The 24,247-nt window shown below is 29.0% G+C and overlaps 1 protein-coding gene across 7 annotated transcripts in view; it reads right to left on the reverse strand.

The window, feature by feature from the left end:
* Positions 1-24,247, reverse strand: part of LOC107443255 (transmembrane channel-like protein 5) — a 99,415-nt gene that overhangs the window by 70,645 nt on the left and 4,523 nt on the right. For all 7 annotated transcript variants that reach the window (XM_043053601.2, XM_043053597.2, XM_043053598.2 and 4 more), the window contains 5 exons: positions 22,345-22,493; positions 19,676-19,852; positions 15,768-16,046; positions 14,834-14,982; positions 5,751-5,901 (listed from right to left, as the gene is read on the reverse strand). In XM_043053601.2, coding sequence (XP_042909535.1) covers positions 5,751-5,901; positions 14,834-14,982; positions 15,768-16,046; positions 19,676-19,852; positions 22,345-22,493 — 905 coding nt within the window. The remainder of the gene's footprint in view (positions 1-5,750; positions 5,902-14,833; positions 14,983-15,767; positions 16,047-19,675; positions 19,853-22,344; positions 22,494-24,247) is intronic.

The raw sequence follows: 24,247 nt of genomic DNA on the forward strand, positions 1-24,247 counted from the left end.
CCGGAGATGGAAAAAGAAAAACTAAATAGATCGAAGCGTGCCGTCAAAGGTACCATAACAAAGCTAGAAACATACATTGACCAGACGAAGGAACATAACCATACTGAATTAGAGGTCAAGCTGAAGCGTGTGGAACAATTGTATAAAAAAGTTGATGAATTAAAGGAGCATTATTATGGGCTAAAAGACATAACTGACCCTGAGGTAACTGAAGTAGAAACGGACTTGGAGGGAACAGTAGACAGACTCGAAGCTCTGGAGGTAAGAATTAAAGATATTCTTAACTCTTTGATAATTAAACCTTCAATAATTAATTGTGAAAATGAAATATCTCAGGCTGATTCGAAAACAAAACTAGAAATTAAACTACCCGAGATACCACTACCGGTATTTCATGGTAAATTTGACGAATGGCCCAATTTTAAATCGCAATTTGATAACATTATAACTAAAAACAATGATTTAAATGACTCTCAAAAACTGCATTATTTGAAAGCGTCATTGCTGGGCGACGCTAAACGTCTCGAAACTGTTGACGATTCTTTTGAATCACTTTTAAAAGCATTAGAAAATAGATTTGAGAATAAACGTCTCCTCACTGAGACTTACATAAATCAAATTTTGGAAATTGAAAAACTTACAAATGAATCAGCTGGAGATATTAGAAACATGGTAGATATTTTAAAGAAAAATATCAGAGCTTTAAAGCTTCTAAATTTTGATCGTAATAATTTCTCTGACATACTTCTGCTTAACATCATTTTGAAAAAGGTAGATCGAGAAACTAGAAAACAATATGAACAAATGATCGCATCAAATGAAATTCCAGAATTAGATAACTTTTTAGAATTTCAAAAAAAAAAGAAGCCAGATTCTTGATAGTATTAATCGAACAGCTTCTTCTTCAATTTATAAACATAAGCTAGCCGTTAATAAGAGTAAATCTTTCCAGAATTCGAATAATAATCTAAACTTTTGTGTAATCTGTAAATTACTACACATGATTTATAAGTGCAACACTTTTCAAAATATGAAGGTTTCGGATAGATTTAATGAAATAAAACGTTTAAATTTGCGCATTAATTGTCTAAAGAATTATCACAAAGTAAAAGACTGTAAACGAAATAATTCCTGCTTTGTTTGCAAGAAGCGCCATAACACTTTACTGCATATTTATGAGATTTCTTCTCCGCCTCCTACCTCCTCAGTTTCCACGATGCCAGCCGCCGATCAAACATCTGTCTCCCAAGTGCATAATTCATTCCCACAAGAACATTCAACCATTTTTTCAAATTATTTAGCTTCAAAAAAGAAACAAAATATTCTCTTGCTTACTGCAGTTGTTAATATTAGAAATGCATTAGGAAACTATTATCCAAGCAGAGCGATTTTGGATTCCGCTTCTCATCTGTCTTTCTGTGAACAAAAATGAGCTAATAATTTAATGTTGAAAAAGGAAAAAATAAATGCTTCTGTTTCCGGATTGAGCGATATTTCGCTAAATATTGAAGAAAAGGTAACCACTGTAATTAAAAACAATAGTGGGAATTTTTCAACATCTTTAGAATTTTGAATTGTTTCTTCGATAACAAATTTAACGATAATTAATCCGGTTGAAGCATCTAATATAATGATTCCAACCGATATTAATTTGGCTGATCCAGAGTTTAACACACAAAAAGAAGTAGAATTAATTATAGGTTGCAAGCTCTTTTTTGAAATTTTAAAGCCAAATCAGTTTTGATCAGCATGTAGCAATTGGTTGTTCCAAGAAACTGTATTTGGTTACATAGTAGTGGAAAGCTCCGATAATAGTACAAATAGAGCGTATTTTGGATTAACGTTTAGTTCAGATATAAATTCGGAAGGCCTTGATAAACAGCTACAAGCATTTTGGAATATAGAAACTATTAACGAGCCCTCTGTTGAATATAGTGTCGAATTTGAGTTCTGCGAAACTCAATATAAAAATACTCATTATCGAAATCATGAAGGGCATTACATAGTACAGTTGCCTTTGAAAAAGGATCCTGCTTCGCTAGGTGATTCTAAAGCCGTTGCCGAAATGCATTTAAATCAGTTATGGAAAAAAACTCTCGAAAGATGAGAAGTTGCAATCACTTTATAAATCATTCTTAATGGAATATGCTGACTTGCAGCATATGCAATTAGTTGTAGAACCTCTTCATAAAACTGCTTCATATTTTTTACCTCATCATGGTGTACTTCGCCCAGATAGTAAAACCACTAAGTTGAGGGTGGTATTTAACGCTTTCTCCAAAACGGCATCGGGTCTTTCCTTAAATGACATTTTGTACAAAGGCGGTACTATACAACAAGATTTATTTTCAATTCTTAGCGATTCAGGCAAACATGCTTATGTGTTCACTACTGACATTTCTAAAATGTTTAGGCAAATTTTGATCCACCCTGATCATCGGAATTTACAGTTGATATTATGGAAGAACAGCGTGAATGACCCAGTGCAAACTTTCAAGCTTAGCGCTGTTACATACAGAACTTCTTGTGCACCCTACGGAGAAACTGTTGCGTATGGAACAGTTCTGTACATGCAATCAAATTCGGGAGAAACATCATATACGAGACTTTTGTGCAGCAAGTCCCGTGTTTCACCAGTAAAACCTATCACGATCCCTCGTTTAGAATTGTGCGCCAGTGTTTCATTGGCACAGCTTTTGAACAATGTTAAGTCTCTAATCTTGCCCATTCAACAAATAATGTTGTGGACAGATTCTACAATTGTGCTGGCATGGCTTCAGCGGTCACCTGATCAACTCAAGACTTTTATCAGCAATCGAGTTAAAGTAATACAAGAACTAACTAAGAACTGTCATTGAAATCACATTGCCTCTGATAAAAATCCTGCGGATGTCCTGTCTCGTGGTCTGAATGCTTCGGAAATTGCCTCCTGTGAACTGTGGTGGTTGGGACCAAATTTTTTGAAGGAAGAACTGAATATTGCTTCAATAGATTTTGAAAAAAGTCTCATCAGACAGTGAATTTTTACAGGAACTCAAATCCCCTGCCAAAATACTTCTAACTTCTTATAAACTTGACTTAATTGACAATATTTTAAATTGTAGCAATAATTATACTAAAGTTTTGAATGTTTTAAGTTATGCTTTCAGATTCATTCATATTCAACTGTAGAAATCCAGGTAACAAAAGATTTGTAAGTTATCCTCCAATGAACTAAATGAGAGGGAGTCCTTTTTAGTTAGAAATGTACAAGCATCTGCTTTTAAGGAAGAAATTGATGCTATTTTCAAGGGCAGGGCTTTTTTAGGTAAGAGTAAACTTAACTCTTTAAATCCTTTTCTTGATGGTCAGCAAATTCCTAGAGTGGGTGGTCGTTTGCATAATGCTGCTCTGAATATTCTCAAAAGCATCCAGCTATACTTCCAGCAGACCATTCTTTCACTAAATTGTTAATGACTCATTTGCATATCAAAAATTTCCACTTAGGACCTTAAGCTTTATTATATTGCACTAGAGAAAGGATTTGGCCACTTTGTGGTCGATCGATAGCTAGGAAAATTGTTCATAAATGCATAGTTTGTTTTAAACATAAACCCCTTGTTTCAAATCAACTTATGGGAATCTTGCCTCAAGAAAGAGTAAACCCTAATTATCCTTTTTTGCACTCTGGTGTTGATTATTGCGGCCCTTTCCAAATTAAGTATAAACACCAGAGAAAAGGCAATATCCAACGGATTTATGTTGCAATATTTGTGTGTTTAGCCTCGAAGGCGATTCACTTAGAAGTGGTTTCTGATTTAACAACTGATGCTTTTCTTGCTGCCTTAAAGCGTTTTGTGGCTAGGTGTGGCAAATGTGCAACTATATCATCTGATAATGCAAAAAACTTTGTTGGTGCTAGTAGGGAATTGCAGGATTGAAGAATTTAACAAGATTTCCTGATGAAAAACTAGCATCCTAATTGGCATCTGAAGGGATAGTTTGGAATTTTATTCCTCCCAGAGCTCCAAATTTCGGGGACCTCTGGGAGGCAGGGGTCAAATCCTTTAAGTTTTACTTAAAACGAGCCACAGGAAATATAAAATTAACATTTTAGGAATTCCTTACAATAACAACACAAGTCAAAGGAATCCTAAATTCTCGGCCATTAACACCTTTGTCAGATGATATTGATGACCTGGATGTTCAAACACCAGAGCATTTTTTGGTTGGAGTGTCTATAACTGCCATAGCTGAACCAAGTTTGTTGGATAAATCGGAAACCTGACTTTCTCGGTGGCAAAGGTTGACAAAAATTGTTCAATACATTTGAACTAAGTGATCTCGCGACTACCTCAAAAACTTGCAAGAACAAAATGGAAAGTAGAGAAAACCAACATAAATTTAAATGAGATGGTTTTAATAACGGAGGATAATATTCCTGTAAATCAGTGGAGCTTAGGACGAATTTTAAAACTATTTCCTGGAATGGATGGAAAGGTTAGAGTAGCGGAAATTAAAACAAGCAAGGGGATTGTTAAACGTACCATTAGTAAATTGTGTATTTTGCCATTGGACAATTAAAAAAGATATATGTTAATTTTCTCATTATGTGTACCTACAGCATTTATTCAATCTTTGTAAATTTTATATTGGAATATGTTTGTGTATAATTGTTAAGCTAATCTGTATAGTTTATTGAATATAATTCAACGGTGGGTGGATGTTCAATATCTCAGAAATATAGCGCCAATTTGGCATCTTTGTCTTAGCGTCCTCGCCACCGCTTCTTGTAACCCCAAACAGTTGAAAATTGGTTGTTAATCATATAGCAATAGCGTGCTCGTAGCACCAATTATAATAAAAATCTTAATTACAGTCCATATGTTACTTTATTCATTTGTTATCAAACAAACCAGCATAGAAATCAAATCAATTGGTATCGAACAGAGGTGTCTCTTTTAAACATTCTGGTCAGAATGTTTCTGTCATAAATCACATTGATTTCCTATTGCTTTTTGGCCATTTTTATGAAATTTTTTAAATTGAAATATTATTAATCCGATGTTATAACACCACAAAATTAAGACACTTTTGGCAGCATTGCAAATGTTTCAGCAATTGAGCAGACAGGCACTCTTGTTTTCAATCTATGAATAAAAGTTTAATAGGGGTGATTGAAAAGCTCAAATTTTTTGCTTACCTTAGAAATTTGGAATAAATATAAGAATATTACTCTATAAACAGGTGAATTTTAAAAAAGTAACTAAAATATCAAGTATTAGGTTAAAAAAAATTGGAATTTTCGAAAATAAAACAGATTTTTGGGATGAAAATAAGAGGGTGGAAAAATCCCGCTGGATTTTCAGTTATTTTGATTATTTTTTCTTCCTTATATAATTTAAAAAATGCAGGATAGAAAAATTTTGGCAATGAGGTTACTTTTTTCCCATTTTCAATAATAAAACACTAATTGAAAAATAATTTCAACAAATGAAATGCAAAAATGAGAAGTGCCCAAAACTGCTGATCTGAGGAATAATCTTATGAAAAATACATTCATGAAGGGAATTAGTTTTTCAGTTACTTCAATAGTTTATAGATAGGAATTAGTTATTTTCAATAAAGACAGCCTAACCTGAGATTGAATGTAACTATGATTGATATGTGCATTAAGAAGTAAACACTTTTATCACTTGTTTCGATCATCTCTTACCCTATCTTGTATATTACGAAAAACTTTCATCTCCCATTAAAAAAAGTATAATCACCCTGAGGTCGTTGCAGAAGGTGCGCTTCTGTAAGATTGCAGCATTCTCTGTCTCAATAGCATAATCCCACGCAGAGAATATTTTGTTGCAGAACACATTCTTGATCTCTCCAGCTGTGTCAACATAGTTTTTCTGGTAGGAGGCTGTAATGCTGCAATTATTATTAAAACAGCTTTCAAAAGACATAATTAATACAGATAATATTTAGTGAAAACTCTCTGAGTAAATTGAGCCATATTTCTTATACAAATTCAGAACCTTGAAAATATATGGGGTAAGTCGCCATAATAGAAATAGGGTAAAAATAATTTAAACCCCCACAATGCTAATTCCACTCTTTATTATAATGCCAATGATGTAATCTACAGCATAATATGCAACCAAAATCTTTTTTTCAATCTATAACCTTAATACTGTTTTATTCTAAAAATAAAAATAGTACATTTTTGAGAAGAAGAAATTTAATTTCACTTGTCTCTCTGCAAAAAAAAATAAATTAATTAAATTAAACACTCCTGTCACAGCTACTTCTTTTAAATGAATAAAATACATATTTGTATAACATCAAATCAAAAATGTGTGGTATGCTTAATAAATAATTGAATACATATAACACAAGAGTAAAAAGAAGTTGATCCAGGCTTCATTTTATAGGGACAATTTTTTGTGAAAAAATAATGAATTTTGATGGAAAAAAATATATTTGTGAAAAATGGGAAATTTTATGAAAATGTTTAATGAAGAACCTTCAATTTAAGCAAATACTATTTTTTATTCCGCTTCTCTTTTCTTTGTCAATATCCCAGGGTTTCAAAAAAAAAAATTTCGGCTACTTCGGCTTTTAAAATTAACCTTAAGATACTTAATGCGTAGTTGCAACATGTGAATTAGAGCTCTATTACTTTTAGACTTGTTTGACTCCTTCCATCATCATTTGATGATTATTATTGATACATTCCCATTTGAGAAAATGCTGTCGTAAAATGACATAGTTTTCAGATTTTTTTTCTCCTGAGATTCCAAAGAACTCTAATTTTGTGAAGGAATTTCCGCCTGAATAGACCCCGGAAAAATCATATCCCCTTGCAATAAGAAATAGTTTCATAAACAGAAAAAATTAACAAATACTCACGGTCCAGACCAAGTACACATGCAGCATGACGTAAGAAAAAAAATATAGACATGTTTTCTTGACATAAAATAAAAATTCATAAATAAAAATACTCCAAAAATAATATAATTATAATGCATAAGAAAGAAAATATATAAAATATGATTGATAATTGATAATCAGGCTACTATTGATAAGTGACAAAGAAGTTCCTTCTTGTTTGTGTAGAAATTAGATGTTAACGAAAAGTTCATACCATGAAATAGTATTTTGCATAAAATTCCATACACTTTATAAAAAAAATTTTTTTATGGAAAATAAGAATAATAATTTTTATATATTTTTTTAAAAAATTTAAATATATTTCAGATTACATGTTCCATATAAATAAATTGTGCTCAAAACATCAAAGGAAGGTTAAGAACAAAAATTTACAATAACTTAGGCAAACAAAATTCACTTTATATTAAATAAAATTTTCAGAAACCAAGTTGCTATGAAATGAATAGTGTTTAGCAATGAATAACACTTTGCTTTAAAGAAATTATTTAAATTAAATTATTTTTAATTCAATAGTACCTATAAATTAATCAATTGAAGGTTATCAAAGTTTACAGGAAGTGTGAGATTTAGGAATGTTTTGGTTTGAACATTTTTTTGAGAAATCTTTTTTTTTTCTTCCAAAAGATTTTTAGGCTTAAAAATAAATAGATTCAATTTTACTAAAATATTGGACGACAGCTACAACATTTTTAGCACCATAACAATCAGGTATGCTGAATAAAATAATGTTTTACAACATAAAAAAGTGCTTATTAAAACTTGACTAAATTACGCTATAAAGAAGTATGTACAGTGTGGGGGAGGAAATAGTACATTTTAAAAACTTTTGATTTAATGAACAGAATTTCACATGTTGACATGCTATGGTTCATTAATGGTTCAAGGCATACTAATCCAATCAAGGCATGCAAGGCTGGTTCTTAGACATGTTAATTAATTTATGGCATAAACTGCAAAATATAGTCATGATAATTAAGTCAGAAGTACCAGTGGAAAGTTTTGGAATCATAATTATAATTTAACTTTTTGCCTATTTTGCAATATTTCAAGAAGTATTTAAGTAAAAGCAAAAAAAGTTTTGCACACAATTATGAAATTTGCATACCAAAAATAATTCGGTGCAAAACAAAATATATTGAAATTATGAATATCAAAAGTATTTGAACTATAAGGAGTACAAGTTTTCATATCATTATAACCTACGTAGTTTTAAATGATAAAATTACACTAAATTTTAACAAACTCAGTAAATTTGTTTGAAAGAAGTAAAAGTTTAAAAAGAAGCATTTTTAACTTTATTATAATATATATATATATATAAGCTCACCAGACAAAAAATGAGTCACACTAGTGCACAAGCCCTGATGAATCATTAGGTTTCGTTAGATCACGCAGTGGTCAAGTGACATGCTCAAATGCGTGTGCAGTGCCTCAACGTGATCAAAGGCAATAGCCATCAGTGAGATTGTGTGTAAATATAAGAATGTGACAGAGTGGCAAAAACGGGCAATTGTGTTTGGTTGTGCCCATGGTCATACGGTGAATGAAGTTGCTAGAGTTTCAATGCAGACTGTTCAACAACGAATGGTGTAATACAAGTGGTCACAAAAGATGTCAGAATTGTGGTCGGAAAAAGATCCTGCATGAAAGGGAACCGGAGAAGCGTTTCACAAAGTGTCAATCAAAATTGTTTCCAGACTCGACAGGAATTGCTTTAGCTAGTATATGAAGGTTCACCCCAACCTATTAGTGAGAGAACATTGCGACAGGAGCTACATGCAATAAGCATTTGGAGTCGAACACTACATAAGAGGCCATTGCTCACACAGGCACATAACGCTGCACAATTTCAGTGGGCTAGAAGTCACCGAACACGGACAGTTGCTGACTGGAGGAATCTAGTATGGTCTGACGAATCATGTTTTTGCCTTTATTCAAATGACGTGCGTTGTCGAGCGCACCGAAGACCAGATGAAGCATTTCATAACGACTGTTTGCAAGGTCAGGTTAAAGACAGAGGCAATACTGTCATGTTTTGGTGGCGTTTTCCTATTATGGATTGAGCCCCCTCACTGAGGTGGCCACTAACATGAACCAACATGCTTATTTGAACATTCTGGATGATGAGGTGTTGCCTTTCAATATACATCTTCATGATGAGTAGGCTGTCAATACCTTTATTTTTATAGATGACAACAGAAAAAATCATCGAGCAGGAAGAATATGCGAATGGTTTCGTAAACACTTAATTACATCTCAACTGGCTTGCTAAATCATTTGACTTGCACCCCATTGAAAATTTGTGGAACAGGTTGGAACAGTGGTTAAAACACCGAAATCAAATCCTCAGCAAGTGGCTTAAACTGGATTCGACGTACCTGCAAAACTTTGTGGACACACTTTTTAACCGAATCCAGGCGATTATCAAATCCAGTGGTGGTGTTACATGTTACTAAATGATGTTTTTTATTACTTCTCTAGGTGACTAATTTTTTGTCCGGTGTACTTATATATATATACATAGCTACTCACATCATTAAACAATTGGGAGCATATTTTTCAAATTGTGGCTATTGATACATTTTAAAGATTAAAAATCCACCGATCAGAAAAAAGTCCTGCATATTCAGAGAAAGAACGTTTTCGTGTTTAAATTTCAGCACAAACTAATTTACGATTTAATGTAGATTTTTCTAAGTAAGGTTTGACTATTAAGATTATGATGTTCTGCTTTGTTAGTGCATTGTACAATAATGCAAAAAATAAAGGACCACCCTGAATAGCTTTTAGTCTAATGATTCAATTTTCACGTTTTAGGACTATCTTAATGGTATGAATAGGAGACTTTGGATATGCTAATTAATTTGTGTAGACAATATTTTAACAGGGTTCCCACTCTTTTAACAAAGCAAAAATTAAGGACTTTTAAGGACTTTTTTTGAAAAAATAAAGGATTTTGTTGAAAAATTAAGTACCTTAAAAATAGTATAATAATTGTTTATCCTCAAGTATACATGACAGTGCCTAATTGGGTTTTTTCGAGTGAGTCCACATAAAGAAACATACTTCATTCCAAGGTGGGATTTTTCAAAATCTATTGAACCAGATCATTAGGTTTTGCTTAAAAAGCAAAATAACTGATCGTGGAAGAAGATTTTCAAATAATTAAAGAAAAATGAACTTGATACATAAGTTGAAATATATTCATCTAATTTTAAGAGCATACTAATGTGCCTTTAATTATAATGGATAAGTGAAGTAACTGTTTTTTATACAACACGTTGTGAATATTATTTAATGTATATAAAATTATAATTTTTGATATTATTAACAAAATTTCCGCTACAAGTGCCTAACTTTTCGCACGATACTAATATTACATTTTTTTTAATACTTAGACTGATTACAGAGATTTAAATTAGAAATTAAATCAAACTACTTCATTTACAGAAAATTATCAGTTTTCATGAAACAAAATTATTTATGTAGCAATTGAAATTAAATTATTTTGCAATTTTTTCATACATTACGAAAAAAAGAGTAAATAAAGGTAGTTGGTAGAAACATGGAAAAAATTATAACAAGTTTTATATTTAGCTGCTAGACATGCATAACATAGTCAGTTGTGGGCTAATCTAGCAAAATATTCAATAACGCCAAATAAATTACTTTTTTCTATTAATAAAATATTTCATTTATGAAGGTATATAATAATAGAGTTAATACAAAAAAGATGAATCAGAGTTATGCATTAGAGTTTTCTTTACTATGTCAAGTTAAATTAAGTTCTGTCCCAAGTAAATACAACCCAACACCTCAAATTGCTCCACATTTTTTTCCACAAGTCTTAAATTAATATTTTTTTAATTCATTGTAACAAATATTTTATGAAAATTTTTATAGGATAAAAATACAATTATGGTGGAGAGGCTTTATAATGTTTGAACTAAGATGTTTCATATATTAGTTCTTAGTGTATAACATATAAAATAAAATAGTCTAAAATGATTTTTCAAAGTTGTCAGCACATTTCTATGGCAAGAAAATTGGTAAGGTTCCTTAATTAAGCAATAAAAAATTTATTTTTTCATAATTTAAAAGCATTCACTTGTAATATTTCTTTGTCATCCTTTCTTAATATTATTCTCTACTATTGTTATGATTTGATATTTTATTTTTATAGCAAATTAACTAAAAGCGGTATTTTTTTATTATAAAGTAATCCTGTAACATCACTTTATTATGTATCGCTTTATAAAAAAAATTAAAAGATTCAAACATTTAAAAAAAAAACATATTAAAAATGATATACAACTTTACCATTTTAAAATTATTACTAAACAGCAATATTACTATGCTTAATTATTGCTAAACAGTAAATATGTTATATTTACTCTGATAATTAGCTGTATATAAAATTATTTCCAGCCAAAACTGTTATTAGGAATTAACATCACATAATATTACTAAATAATCTGGCAAAAAATATTAACTAATTTTAAAGTAACCAAAAGTTAAATAGAAATTTTAAAAAAAAACAGTATATTAAGTCGTAATTTTAACTGAACAAAATTATTAATAATAAAATCTAGGTTTAAATTTTATTTTAATATACTACAATATAAAAAAAATTGTGATCTTTTAATTGAGTTAGATTTAATTTCTTAGGCAACAATCTGTTTATTCTTAAGAAATAAAAATAATAGTGTAACAATCTGAAACCACCAAAAAAATGGTTTTATTGCGACAAAACAAGTTATAAATAGCAACCAAAGATTTAACTCGAGGTTCCCATTAAATCTTAGAGAAAAAATTCCCTGACTTTTCCAGGTATATCAGGAAAATCTCAATGTAAATCGAAACTTTATTTTATCTATACCATACAATTTTTCACCAAAAACACTTTGATTTTTCTTAATAATCGTAATGGAAAAGATTTAGATTTTGTGAACAAATACATATAATAGAATGAGAATGGAAACATTGAAAATTTCACTAAAAAATGGACTTTTATACAATAATTGTATTATATGTTTGAATTATTTAACCTGAATCTTGATAACTGATTACAGACAATTCTATGACTGGCTATTTTCCAGGTATGATATAGGAATTTTTCTGGTATTTTGTAAAAATTACAACTTTCCCTGACTATTCCATGCTTTTTAGAATTAAAATAAAATTCTCTGACAGGTTTTCCCTGACCCCTGTTAACTTTCATGTTAGAAGCAAATCATGCATTCTTATCATGCATCTAGGGTACCATTCTAAGCAAAAGAAAGAATTAATAATAAAAGAGCTAATACAGTAGAGAACCATTTATCCGGTTTCCAGAAAACCGGGAAGAATTTTGCTTGGTTTTCCCGCTATTTTGAAGTATAACTACTAAAAGCGGAAAAAAAGCGAAAATTTGACTCATCCTTGAAGTTGAGTAGAGGGAAAGGGGGGAATTCTTCTCCTTTGCCCAAAGAAACTTCAATTCTTCCTCCGACCTTGAAGATCATTAGATGGAGAGGGGGCAGGGAAGGGACAATTGTTTTATTTTCTCCTGTGTGTCAGCTGTTTTTCTGATAAGCTGTCCTCAATCAAAAGGAGTGGTATGCTGATTTTGTTTTCTCTTTGATTTAAGTAGGGGGTGGGGAAAATGCATTGCACAGGCATATCAATGAATGTCCCAGTTATGAAACTTGAAACTTCCGGCTAAGAGTATTGACATGTGAGATTTATTTTAAATCCACTTAGTTACTCAGTTTTTGTTATCCTTGATTTTTTATGATGAATTGTTTTATTATTTCCGATAATGCATTTTTTATTACGAACAAAACGTTTTTTAATCACCAGTTATATTCATGTATTTGACATTGATTAACAAAACAATACATTTTTTAAAAAAATAAATTCTGATTTTTTAGAAATGCAGTATCATTAGCAAGTTTTTCTTGATGTGAAATCACATTAAAAAAGCAGACGAATATTTTATGAAGCAGAAAAAAGTTTTCTTTTTTTTAATTTTGATTTTATTGAGTTTTTTTTTCTTTTTCTTTTCAAGATAAATTTCGAACTCAATAAATTCTTTTTATTCATCAATTTTATCATTAAGTTGTTTTTTTTATTCTGTTGATCTTATAATATCCTGCCTTGTTCCAGGTTTTAATATTCATGTTAGCGCCTCTTTTAAATATCGTTTCCGCTCGATAATTTTCAAGTGTTGTTTTTATTTAGATTAATAAGTTTTCCTTTCATCATTCCCCCCCCCCCATATAATTAGGTATGAAAAATATTGTGTTTTTCAATTATTAGTTTTGTTTTATATTAGTTAATTTGGGGATTTTAATTATTATCGAAAAATAAATATGCGAATTTTGTACTTTTTAAACTTGTTTTTCATGTCTAAACTTGCAAATGTTTTTATCCTTTTAAATATTTTTTGACCGCTTTATTTTAAAATTTTTTTTTTTTTTAAATTTCGGAGATCTTTTCATTTTTTTCTTATTTTAAAATGTGTTTAACTTTTTCTTAGTAATTTGGGTTTGTTAAAACATCGATTAACGGCACTTTTGGCCAATCCAGAAAACCGGGAAATTCAGACATCCAGGATAGCGATGGTCCCGAGCTTCCCGGTTAATTGGCTCTCTACTGTATATTAATGAAAGAAGGACATGATTTCTTCCTCTTGCCTTGCACACGTCCCTTCTTGTCTCTCTAAAATGTCTGATGCATGGTCTCATTCTAGGCCATAAAAGAACAACTTTTTTTTCTAATATTTTTGTTAGACTGAAAAATTGTTTCAATTAATTACAGCGATACCGAAAATTAAGGACTTTTAAAAACCTTGTACCAAAATTAAGTACTTTTAAGGGCCCTTATTTTCCAAAATAAAAATTAAGCAGTATTTCAGGACTTTTAAGTTCAGTGGGAACCCTGTTTAAGTTATGGAATGGTACACAAAAGCATACTTTCTCTGAATAAACATATCTTTCAGATTTCTGACCCCCAAAATACAGAGGGAAGCCGCAATCTGAGAAATATGGTCCCAACAGTTAGTGAACAGAGTGCTCCAAAGTTTGGACCCATTAACGTTAATTTTACTTTTTGCATATTTCGCTATATCGAGAACTTTGAACCAAATTGAAAAAATTTTGAACTTATAAAATTGGTTTATCCAAAGATAAATCCATAAAAAATAATTTTTTTTTAAATATTCATTATTTTTATAATTTTATTTAATAATGGTTGAAAAAATTTTGAATTCTAAGGTACATAATTTTTTGTATAACTTTAAAGAATGTAATTTTGCATGGTAAAATACAATATTTGTGGAAAATTGTTTGAATAGTTCATGAGAAATTGAATTCAAAAATTTTTAGATGTAAAAAATAGAATTTATCTTAAACAATTTATCTGATTTTGCTCAAAATTTGCACTTTGCCTTGTAAAATTACATTCTTCAAAATGAAGAAAAAATTTAATACCTTACAATTCAAAATTTTTTGACTATTATTAAACAATATAAAAAATAATAAATATTTACTAAAAGAATTTGTACTGAATAATTTTTGGATAAAAAAATTTCATAATTGTGTGCAAAAATGTTTCAATTCGATTAAAAAGTTCTTGAGATATGGCAAAATGTGCAGAAAGTAACAGTAACATTAAGAGGGCCAAACTTTGGAGCGCTCTCCTGACTAAACTATTTGGACCCTATATTTTGGGGTTCAAAAATCCGAATTTGTCAAAAAAAAAAGCACTTTACCTGCACTATACATAGTTTTATGGACAGACAAATAAAATTTTTAAAAAAAACTACAGTTAGAAAATTAAAAAATTAGGAAAAAATAAGAAAGAAGATGTGAGAAAATTTTAATCAGCTGAAAAAAAAATTTAATTGTTGTTAAAAAAAAGTATTTACCTAACACTAACTACAATCAGGATGATCAGCATATTGGAACCAACTGCACATAAATAAGCGAGAGGCATGTTATACGGAAATCCTTCTATTGGTTGAATAACATCACTAGAATACGAACCAAAATACAGAAGAGAGTTCATCAACCATCCCTGGAAAAGAATATGCATCTTAAGCTATATAATTTAACCTAACAATAGTTATTTAATTATTTTTTTAAAACTACTCTGTTTCAATCATTATCTAAAATAAAAATAGATATTTTAGGAATAATAAAAGTAAAAATGCTTACTTTAGTAACTTTGAAAAAAAATTTTTTTGATGTTTTTGATGGCTCTTATTGGAGAGCTTACAACAATTTTTGAAAAAAGAATTACACAGAGTCTAATTGCTATTGAATTAGGTAAAAATTAATTTACAAATCTCATTTTACTCCTCTTTCAAACGGGGCTGAGAAAGAAAAAAAAACATGCTTCTTTTGGAAAAGCTCAACCCAAGTGGTTCTTTTAAGGGGTGGAGTAGGCATTGTATACAATTTTGTTAACAAATTTAATAGCATAGAGTTAATATTGGAGGATAAATTAAATGTAATAAAAAAACAACTTTCTATTTAATTTATCTTCACACTTCCAATTCGAAAAATATTACAGTTTGTTCTCCTTTGTTACTCCTAATGTGTAAGAAAAAGTAAAACTATATTTCATTTATCTAATAGCTAAATCTTTTTAAATTTAGAAAAATGGTGGTAAAAAAAATGGTTTTATTTAAAATCAGGGCACATCACAAATTCTCTGGACGATGACGATTTGATATTGATTTTTTTGTAAGACCTAAATTTTTAGGGAACACGCACACATTGCCACCTTTCAATAATCTAAATCCAATCATAGACAAAGCACAATCCAAATACAGCCAATCTATAAAATCTAAAAATTACCGTTCCAGTGAGTAGGTCATGCCATTGAAAGGATCCAGCATCTTTAACCAGGAAGGAGGAGGTGGAATTTTTAAAATTCTTGTGGATGATTTCTGGAACAATCACAAAGCAGAAGGTGATAAAAAAGTTGCACAGATTAAGGTAGAGTAGCCACCTCAAGAATATGAAATAAGATGTAACGCATGAGCCGAACTGTCCTTGAATGGCTTTAATAGAAGAATGCCACGGCTCCAACAAGTAAAAAAGGTTTTTTAGTTCAAACCAAACTTTGTGCAAAGTCTGAAAAAAAAAACATTATGAAATAAATTAATTAGTATTTTCTTAAAAGATGAAGCCGATATGGATAAACTAGCATTCAAAATAACCAGAACTCAGTGAAAAAGTTCGGGACCCACAGTAGACACAAGACAAGCACACAACCTTTTAAAATTTGCATTTATTCTACACACATTTTAATTTAATATAATGATTTACATTTTATTCTAATAATTTTAGTTAATTATGTAGCTAATATAATGTTCTTAAATACATAAACTTCTAATAATAAAAATAAAACATAGCAATTAATTTCATAAAACTTTGTGAATTTGAATTGTTTTTTCTTCCTCATTAGCATTGTAAATACTGTATACAGAAGTGTAGGTAATAAATGTAACTAAAAAAATTAAATTAAATTATGGGAAAATTTTTGTTAATAGCAGGAGATCACGTCTCCTACTTGCTTACAGACTCTCGCAAGTTCCTTTGAGTTCACTTTGTTCTCTTACTGGATATTTTAAATATAATAGATTAGCTTTTAATGAATAGTGGTATTTTCATAAAAATATAGTTCTAAAAATATGGAAAGTATACCTACTAAGAAACTCCCTTGACCTAACTTATATATATATATTTCAATGCACCTTGAAAATAAAATTTAAGACTAATAATAAATAGAATTTTCCTTATATAAACTATATTAAATTTAAGAGTTTGGAACTTCAAAGTTTTAAATCATTTATATTATCATTAAAAATATAAAAATCAAAGAAAATAAAAAAAAAAAAGAATTAAGGTAGTATTCCAGGCTTAAAACAAAAATTTAGATTGAATGGATGACATTCAACACAGGTAGTAAGATGATGTTTGGTCTGCACTTTCGTTAAAGCACTTCTTTATTCATCGGGATAACACTATTGAAATTAAAATATTACGTAACCTGCTCAAATGAATAAGCATAAATTAAAACAAAAATATAGTTCATCTTTTTTTATTTGCTTTTTACTTTTATTTTTTATGCAGTTGATAGCTCTACTGCTCAGTTAAGAAATTATGATTTTGTTTAACAGAAAACTCAGCTAAAAACAGTTGGCGAACAAGTGACCTCTATTGTAATCATAAAATTGACACTTCAAAAATATTTTACATCATTGGATTTTCATTTTTAAGAAACAAATTCTACTTATCTTAATAAACAGTGGCATGAAAATTTTTGTGGAAAAAATGATGAAAACAGTAATTGTAATAGGCAATTATAAAAATTGTTTTCGCAACTTCGAGTCAACGAATCTATATTTTAATAAGATTTCAACCTGAGAGACACTTTAAAATGATGCCATCTTAGTTTTTTTAGAAAAATGCATACCAAGAATAGTTTGGATGAAAAAGTGAGCATTTATATTTATTTTACAAAATTGGTACATAGAATCTGCGATGACATTTTCTTTTACTTGTGTCAATCTAAAATGCAATGGCAAAATATACAAGGTATTTGACTGTTATGATCAATCCTTTAGTAAGACACAATATTTAGAGCTGAGTTTTCTGAGCCATTCTGCATCCCAATAATTGGGAGACTAATATTAGACACGAAAAAATTGAATTAGCAAATAATAGTTAAATGCAAGTTTAAATTTAAAAGAAAAGAAATCATCTAAATAATTAAAAAAAAATAATAATTCACGTGTAAACAAAGGGAAGACAAAAATTCATGCTTCTTTTTAAAAAATTCAATTTGCAACTTACAAAATGCTAAACTAGATTATCAGCTTATCTTAGATTCAAAACTGGAAGAAAAGTAAGATTTTAAAATTTATGTAAAAAAAAATGTAAATTTTTTTTAATGTAAAAAATTTAAATAATTTAATACTTTTTTCATTTGTTTTAAATATGTTTTCATAGCTTAAGAACATATTGTGCCAGAGACCATAATAAAAACCTTCCTGCAACTAGATTGTCGAAGCACTGCATTCGGGCTCTACCTGATTAATGTATTGTTTTAAGTCAATTAGATTCATAAAATTTAAAAAGTCTTTTTCTCAATGAGATTATTTATAATAAATAGGAAAAATATTTGCTTACTTATTTAATCTTTATTTAACTCTGCAATTTTATTTTAAAAAAGATTAAAAAAAATAATTTTGCAAGCAATTATATTATTTTTAAATTTGAGATACAACAAGTAATCTGCCGATGGAGTGATAATCTGCGGTGGATTTCTGCGACGGAGGTTGTCACAAAAGAAATTGCAAGTGAAACAAAATAGTTAATAGTTGTGAATAATGTAACCTGATAGCATTTTAAATATTTCAATATTGATTGATTTAAGACATACGCAATGAAGGAAAAAGCGAGAATCAGGTAAGAAATTTATTTTATCTTTTCTAATGAAGTCAGTATAAATCTTCAGATAATTAATATACTTTTGCTATTCTTAGTCATCATGATATGTCTTCATAATTGATTTCACTATAGTTTTGTATTCACTAATTCATATGTACATACAACCAGCACTGTAATGAATGGAGAGAATAATTGTAAAAAAATGCAAGACTGATAAGCAAGAAAGTAGTCCAATAAAGATCTTTCCTAAGGTTACCATTGTCTAGTGAACCATTGTAGTTAAAAGAGTAGCAAACTACATCCCCAAGGAAAAAGTGTTGGTGTGACATGACTCTAAAAGATTTAATTTTTTTTCTTCTGTGGCTTGTCAATGTATAATGTAGGAAAATTAATATTTTGATCTAATTTATAATGAGGGATGGATCTAAAAAATTATACCACTAATATGCTTTTATTTTATTACCAATTATCTGTACGAAAAAAGAATAACAACAACTCTCTTTTTAAACCAACCCACAGTGAATCTTCAACAAGGTAATTAACAATTAGTTATACAATTTTTAAAAAAAAATTCAAAAGGAGTTTCATATAAGCCTTAATCATAATTTTTCTTTATTTTTTTTTTAAATTTAGAACTATTTATAATTGATTTTAATTTATACTCCTCAGATAACTGAATAATTATTTTCTTTTTTGTTCAACTGAAATTTTCTGTCTAAACTAAAAAATAACATTTGGAAACATTTTCAACTTAATTAGCAGATTCAAAAAAAAAAAAACAAAAAAAAAATCAGAAGAGAGGGGAAGAAAAAAACAAGAGAATAAAATTTTAGTATTGTTTATCCTTAAATTCAGTTTGCCTCATCACTAGAGGGTACTATTATTCATGTTCTATTTTTTCTATTAATTTTGTTGTTCAGTGTGTGTGTAAACAAAGAGGAATAAAGTTATGTTTAGAAGTGCGTGCTGTTCCTTGTCTCGTCTCATCAAGTATAATAACAAAAAAGATTGCATTTTTATACTTAAAATAGGAATAAGAACACAGCAAAATAAGTTGCATTTCAAGAAAAATCAAATCATTAATGCATATCAAAAGGGAAATCATTAAATTAAAATAGAGGATTATCCTAAAACTTTTTTCGAAAAATCTTAATTTTTATTAGTTTTTAGTCTATTTTAGTTCATACAAATCAAAAGATATTTTTGAGAAGGTCTTTTAAATTTTTACGTTAAGTGTCTGATTTCACATGCAACACAATAATGTGAAATGTGCTTGGCTATAAAAAAAAGAGAAAAAATAATCTCACCATCCCAACACTCAGTTTACACCTTAAACAGCTTCCAAGAGAGTGGGAGGCAATCTTCCTCTCCCTGTCCGCATCAAACTTTTCTTTCACCTGTCGCTTGATGGTCAGGCTCTGGTGCATCTCACGAAGGGTCTTCATCTTTTCTTCTTCATTTGAGTCTGGATTTGAGTTGAGGATCTGAGATAAATATAAGTTTCAAACGTAAGTTCTAATTGATTTGCAAATGGTTCATTTAACTTTCTCTTCATTTCGTTCATTTCACGGGCATTGTAGGGGATTATCACCCATAAAACATTTTTTCTTTTTTGCATGTTTTATTTCCTAATACCATCACACTTTGTTGTACAGACCATCATTAGAAGGGTACAATGATTTGCTAGTAAATCTTATTTAATTGTTCAAAATGAAATTGGTGGAAAACCCCTTATTATTTTGAGCTTCTTTTAAAAAGTAAGAAAACCACTTAGAAAATTACATTACACATTTTAAATTTCTAAGATATTAAAATCAAATTTTTCGATTAGTTATCAAATACAACTCACTACAAAATTAAGAACTTTTTTCAAATTAAGAAAATTTTTCCAGGCATGTGCAGTATAAAAGAACTACCATATATACTTATATCTTGTGCAGTTTTTAACTAATTTTTCTCAAATTTTAAAGCAATAATTTTGTAATCAATTTTTAATTTATTCAAAAGTTCTGTATAATTTATTGAATATTTTCAAAGTTATAGCAAAAAAAATGGAGATAAATTTTTTTTTTTAATGTTGATATCTCCAATAAAAATTAAGCTATGTTTACGAAATTTTACATAATTATTGCATATAATAACCAAAATAATAGTAATAAGTTACAAATGTATTACTACATTTTTTGGCATACAGTGTTTAAAAACATTTTTTCCCATTTTTAATCTATTGTTGGTCCCTCAAACCTCAAAAAGCCTTTAACTTATGATACATGTATGAGATGATGTTATTCATACGAAAAATTGCCCGATCTAAATTTATAAACTATTTCTTTAAGTATTTTTTGAGAAATATCAAAAATTGTGTTCGTATTGAAGTGCTTCCATTATTTTGTAGAACCCCTGTATATCCTGTTTAGGTGTAAAGGTTTGACAAAATTTGGAAACACTTCGATACCCCCTGTATAGAAGTGTTTCCATATTTTGTCAAACCCTGTATAAAACAATTCCTTTACTAAAATTTGGCAGCAAAATTTTTATAAATTAATAAACTAACTTATGGTGAATGCTTGAAAAATAAAATTATAACAAATAATCTCCATTTAAGAACCATTTAATTTTCTTCAAAAGAGAATAAAAGAGTAGCTTGCTCTTAAATTTAAATATTCGTTGCAAATTGAATGGATAGAAAAGAACCCTTATTTATTTGAGCTTTTCTCAGATCGATCATATTATAAGGATATTGTAACAAAAAGTGAAATTTTGAAAACGTGAAAATCCATAGCAATACCTGATATTGTAACAAAGTAAGCATGCAAAATTAAGATTACTGAAATGCACAATTAGAAATTTGCATGTCACAATACTCTAACATATTCTAAACATTGATATTTTAAAAACAATAAAAAATTTGTAGCAATAAATGCCAAAATGATGATAAATAACAGCTAAAGAAAAACATTGGCATTTTTAGTGGCATGGAGGTCAGATTGCAAAGTTGTGATAAAACTGCACTTAACAATTCTAATTATTTTCCTCATAGATAATGAAGAGAGGATTGATAATAAAAAATATTTATTCAAACAAAACATCAATTTCCTAAAGAAAAAAAAAGATTAGTTTTATAAAATTTCATTCCTCTAAGCATAAAAGCCTAGACAAAATCTAGTAAACTTTTTGTAACTTTCAATATTTTTTTATCCTTGCTGTAAAGTTAATTTTAAAACATCAAGTTTTTTTCCAGACATTTACTGGATTTATTGTACAGAATGATTAAGTGAGTGATTAACATAGTCATTTCTCTATTCATAAATAGTTTTCATCTATTCCTATACTGCCCGGCAAATAAAAAATCAACCTAGGCGACAAAACTGAGATTTTTATATATTTGGCATCTGTGTATAATAAGCTACATATTGCAGAAGTTTTTCAAATATAAATTTCGTTTTATCAGTTTCTTGAAATTATATTTTACAATTCATAGCATTAGCAATAGAATAGTTGTCAAGCCACTTTTCTTGAAATCTGTTGTGAAGCAAGCTGTTTTTTAAATTGCACTGCATTATACAGTCCCAACTTATTATTATTTTTTTTTAAACTATGGTTTCTCAATTCCTAAGTGATAAGAAGTGAAATCTACATCTGTAAATTTGCTTAGTTGTTCGCATGGAGAAGAATGAAATTTGTTATTTTCATGTTACGCATACAGAACATTTTAATCATCCAGAGAAGAAAAGTCAGAGTTTTTCATTTTTAAAGCGTATGTCTAATAAAAATGTGAATTTATAAAAATGGGACAATGATTCTATTAAACGGCATGTTTCAAGACATGAACATGTTTTGATATTGATGTACTCTGTTCCTGGAAATTTGATTTTAAAAAGTGGCTGATAATATAAGTGGTGGTCACAGTAAATAGTTTTAATAGAATGAAAAGCACATTTCATTTTAATAGATAAAAATAAATATTTCATACTACCTCATAAATTTTGTTTGCACTAATTCCTTTATGACGTGAATTAAGAGTAGCATTTTTAAGCTGAAGTGTTCTGTAATGAGAATCTTTCCTTCGCAAGCTACTTTTTGTTTTATCCTCTTTTTCAACTTCTTCTTCATCAAGAAGGACATCTATAATTTTCATCAAAATATGATTTGAAATTCAAAACACTCAACACCGTTTCAAAGATTTTGTAATGCAAAAATATGTTAATAAATTTTTAAAAATATTATGAACAGTAAATAAAGCAATTATAGTATTTTCCTGAGCCTTTTCACACAAATGAGAATACATTCCATTAGCATTAATCAATATAAACTTTACTATTAAAATTAATCAATATCAATACACACAAAAAACTAATTTATGACGTTTTAACTATCCACTAATTGCTGCTTGTTTCGAAACCTAACAACAGAGATCTGCCAAAAAGCAAAATTTGCGAAAGATAATCAATCGTTTAGAACAATGCAGCCGAATGGTAAAATAACAAGTGTGAGAAAAAAGACTAGCTGGTCCCAATAAGCCATTGGTAAATAAAATTTGCCTCACGTTAAGAAAAAAAAAGAAAGCACTGCCTCAGAAGATAAAAGTTTCTTTTAACCCATGTAGAAGAAAATCTTCATGCAAAAGAAACATTAAAATAAATTTTTTAAACACTTTATAACTGCACAATCCGCTTTAAATAATCATACTAATTTCCAAGCTATTTAAATAATCATTTTTAAATAAGTGAAAACTAAATAAAAACATCAATTAGAAAGAAAAATAAATTTAATAATTTTCTTTATAATCAAAACAGTAGTTTCTTTCAATATTTTACATGAAAGTGTATATTAAAACATAATTATTTAAAGGAACTGTTTTAACGGAGTTCCCACTTTTTCAACAAAGCAAAAATTAAGCACTTTTAAGTACTTTTTTCGAAAAAATTAAGTACTTTTTTGAAAAAATTAAGTACTTTTTTGAAAAAATTAAGTACTTTTTTGAAAAATTAAGAACTTTAAAAATAGCATGATTGTTCATCATCGAATATACATGTCTCCAGTGATAGTGCAAATTATTTACCACCCTAAAAAAATCAATAAATAAAAAAATTACAAAAAACAATTTTATTATAATGTGAACACTGATATAATTGTATGAATTTAACATGGCTCACCAAGGAAGTACCAGGCAATTTTTGTAAACACGGGTCGGGTTTTATTTCAAACATTTTCAGATATTTAAAAGTTAACGCCATTCAGATTGTAAAAGTTAACGTATGAAACTAATCTGCATTCCATTTTAAATTATTTCATTGAAATTGAAAAAATTGAGCAGAAAAATTGTTCCTGTCAACCATAGTGATGCTAAAAAACTAAAGACTTTTTAAAGCCTTGAACCAAAATTAAGTACTTTTAAGGGCCCTTATTCTCCAAAATAAAAATTAAGCAGTTTTTAAGGACTTTTAACCCTGTTTAAGGATCATCATCAACACTTATTAATACAATTGGATTACATACCAAACACATACACTACTAAAAACCACATTTTGAAATCACAATTAAAGATAATATACTAATTTCTAAAATAAAATATTGTTATACAGTCAAACTCCGCTATAGTGAACCTTCAAGGGACCGATATTTTGGTTCACTATAACCCGGAGCTCACTACATCTGTTACGCAGGCAATTTAATTAATGGTTCCATTACTCCTTTCTTTTATTACACAGTAATTAAATAAATTACTGAAATATATTATAGTAGCGAAAAATGTGTTATTTTTCATTGCTCTTCGTCTTGCTTACAAAGAAAAAATTAGTAATCTTAAGCTGATAAGCAATCCTCAACATCAGATATGGAAACATTTCCTGACTCTCAGATAATTTTTCCTGAATTTC

This window comes from Parasteatoda tepidariorum, chromosome 6 (genome assembly GCF_043381705.1).
Source record: "Parasteatoda tepidariorum isolate YZ-2023 chromosome 6, CAS_Ptep_4.0, whole genome shotgun sequence".
In the NCBI taxonomy this organism is placed as follows: domain Eukaryota; kingdom Metazoa; phylum Arthropoda; class Arachnida; order Araneae; family Theridiidae; genus Parasteatoda; species Parasteatoda tepidariorum.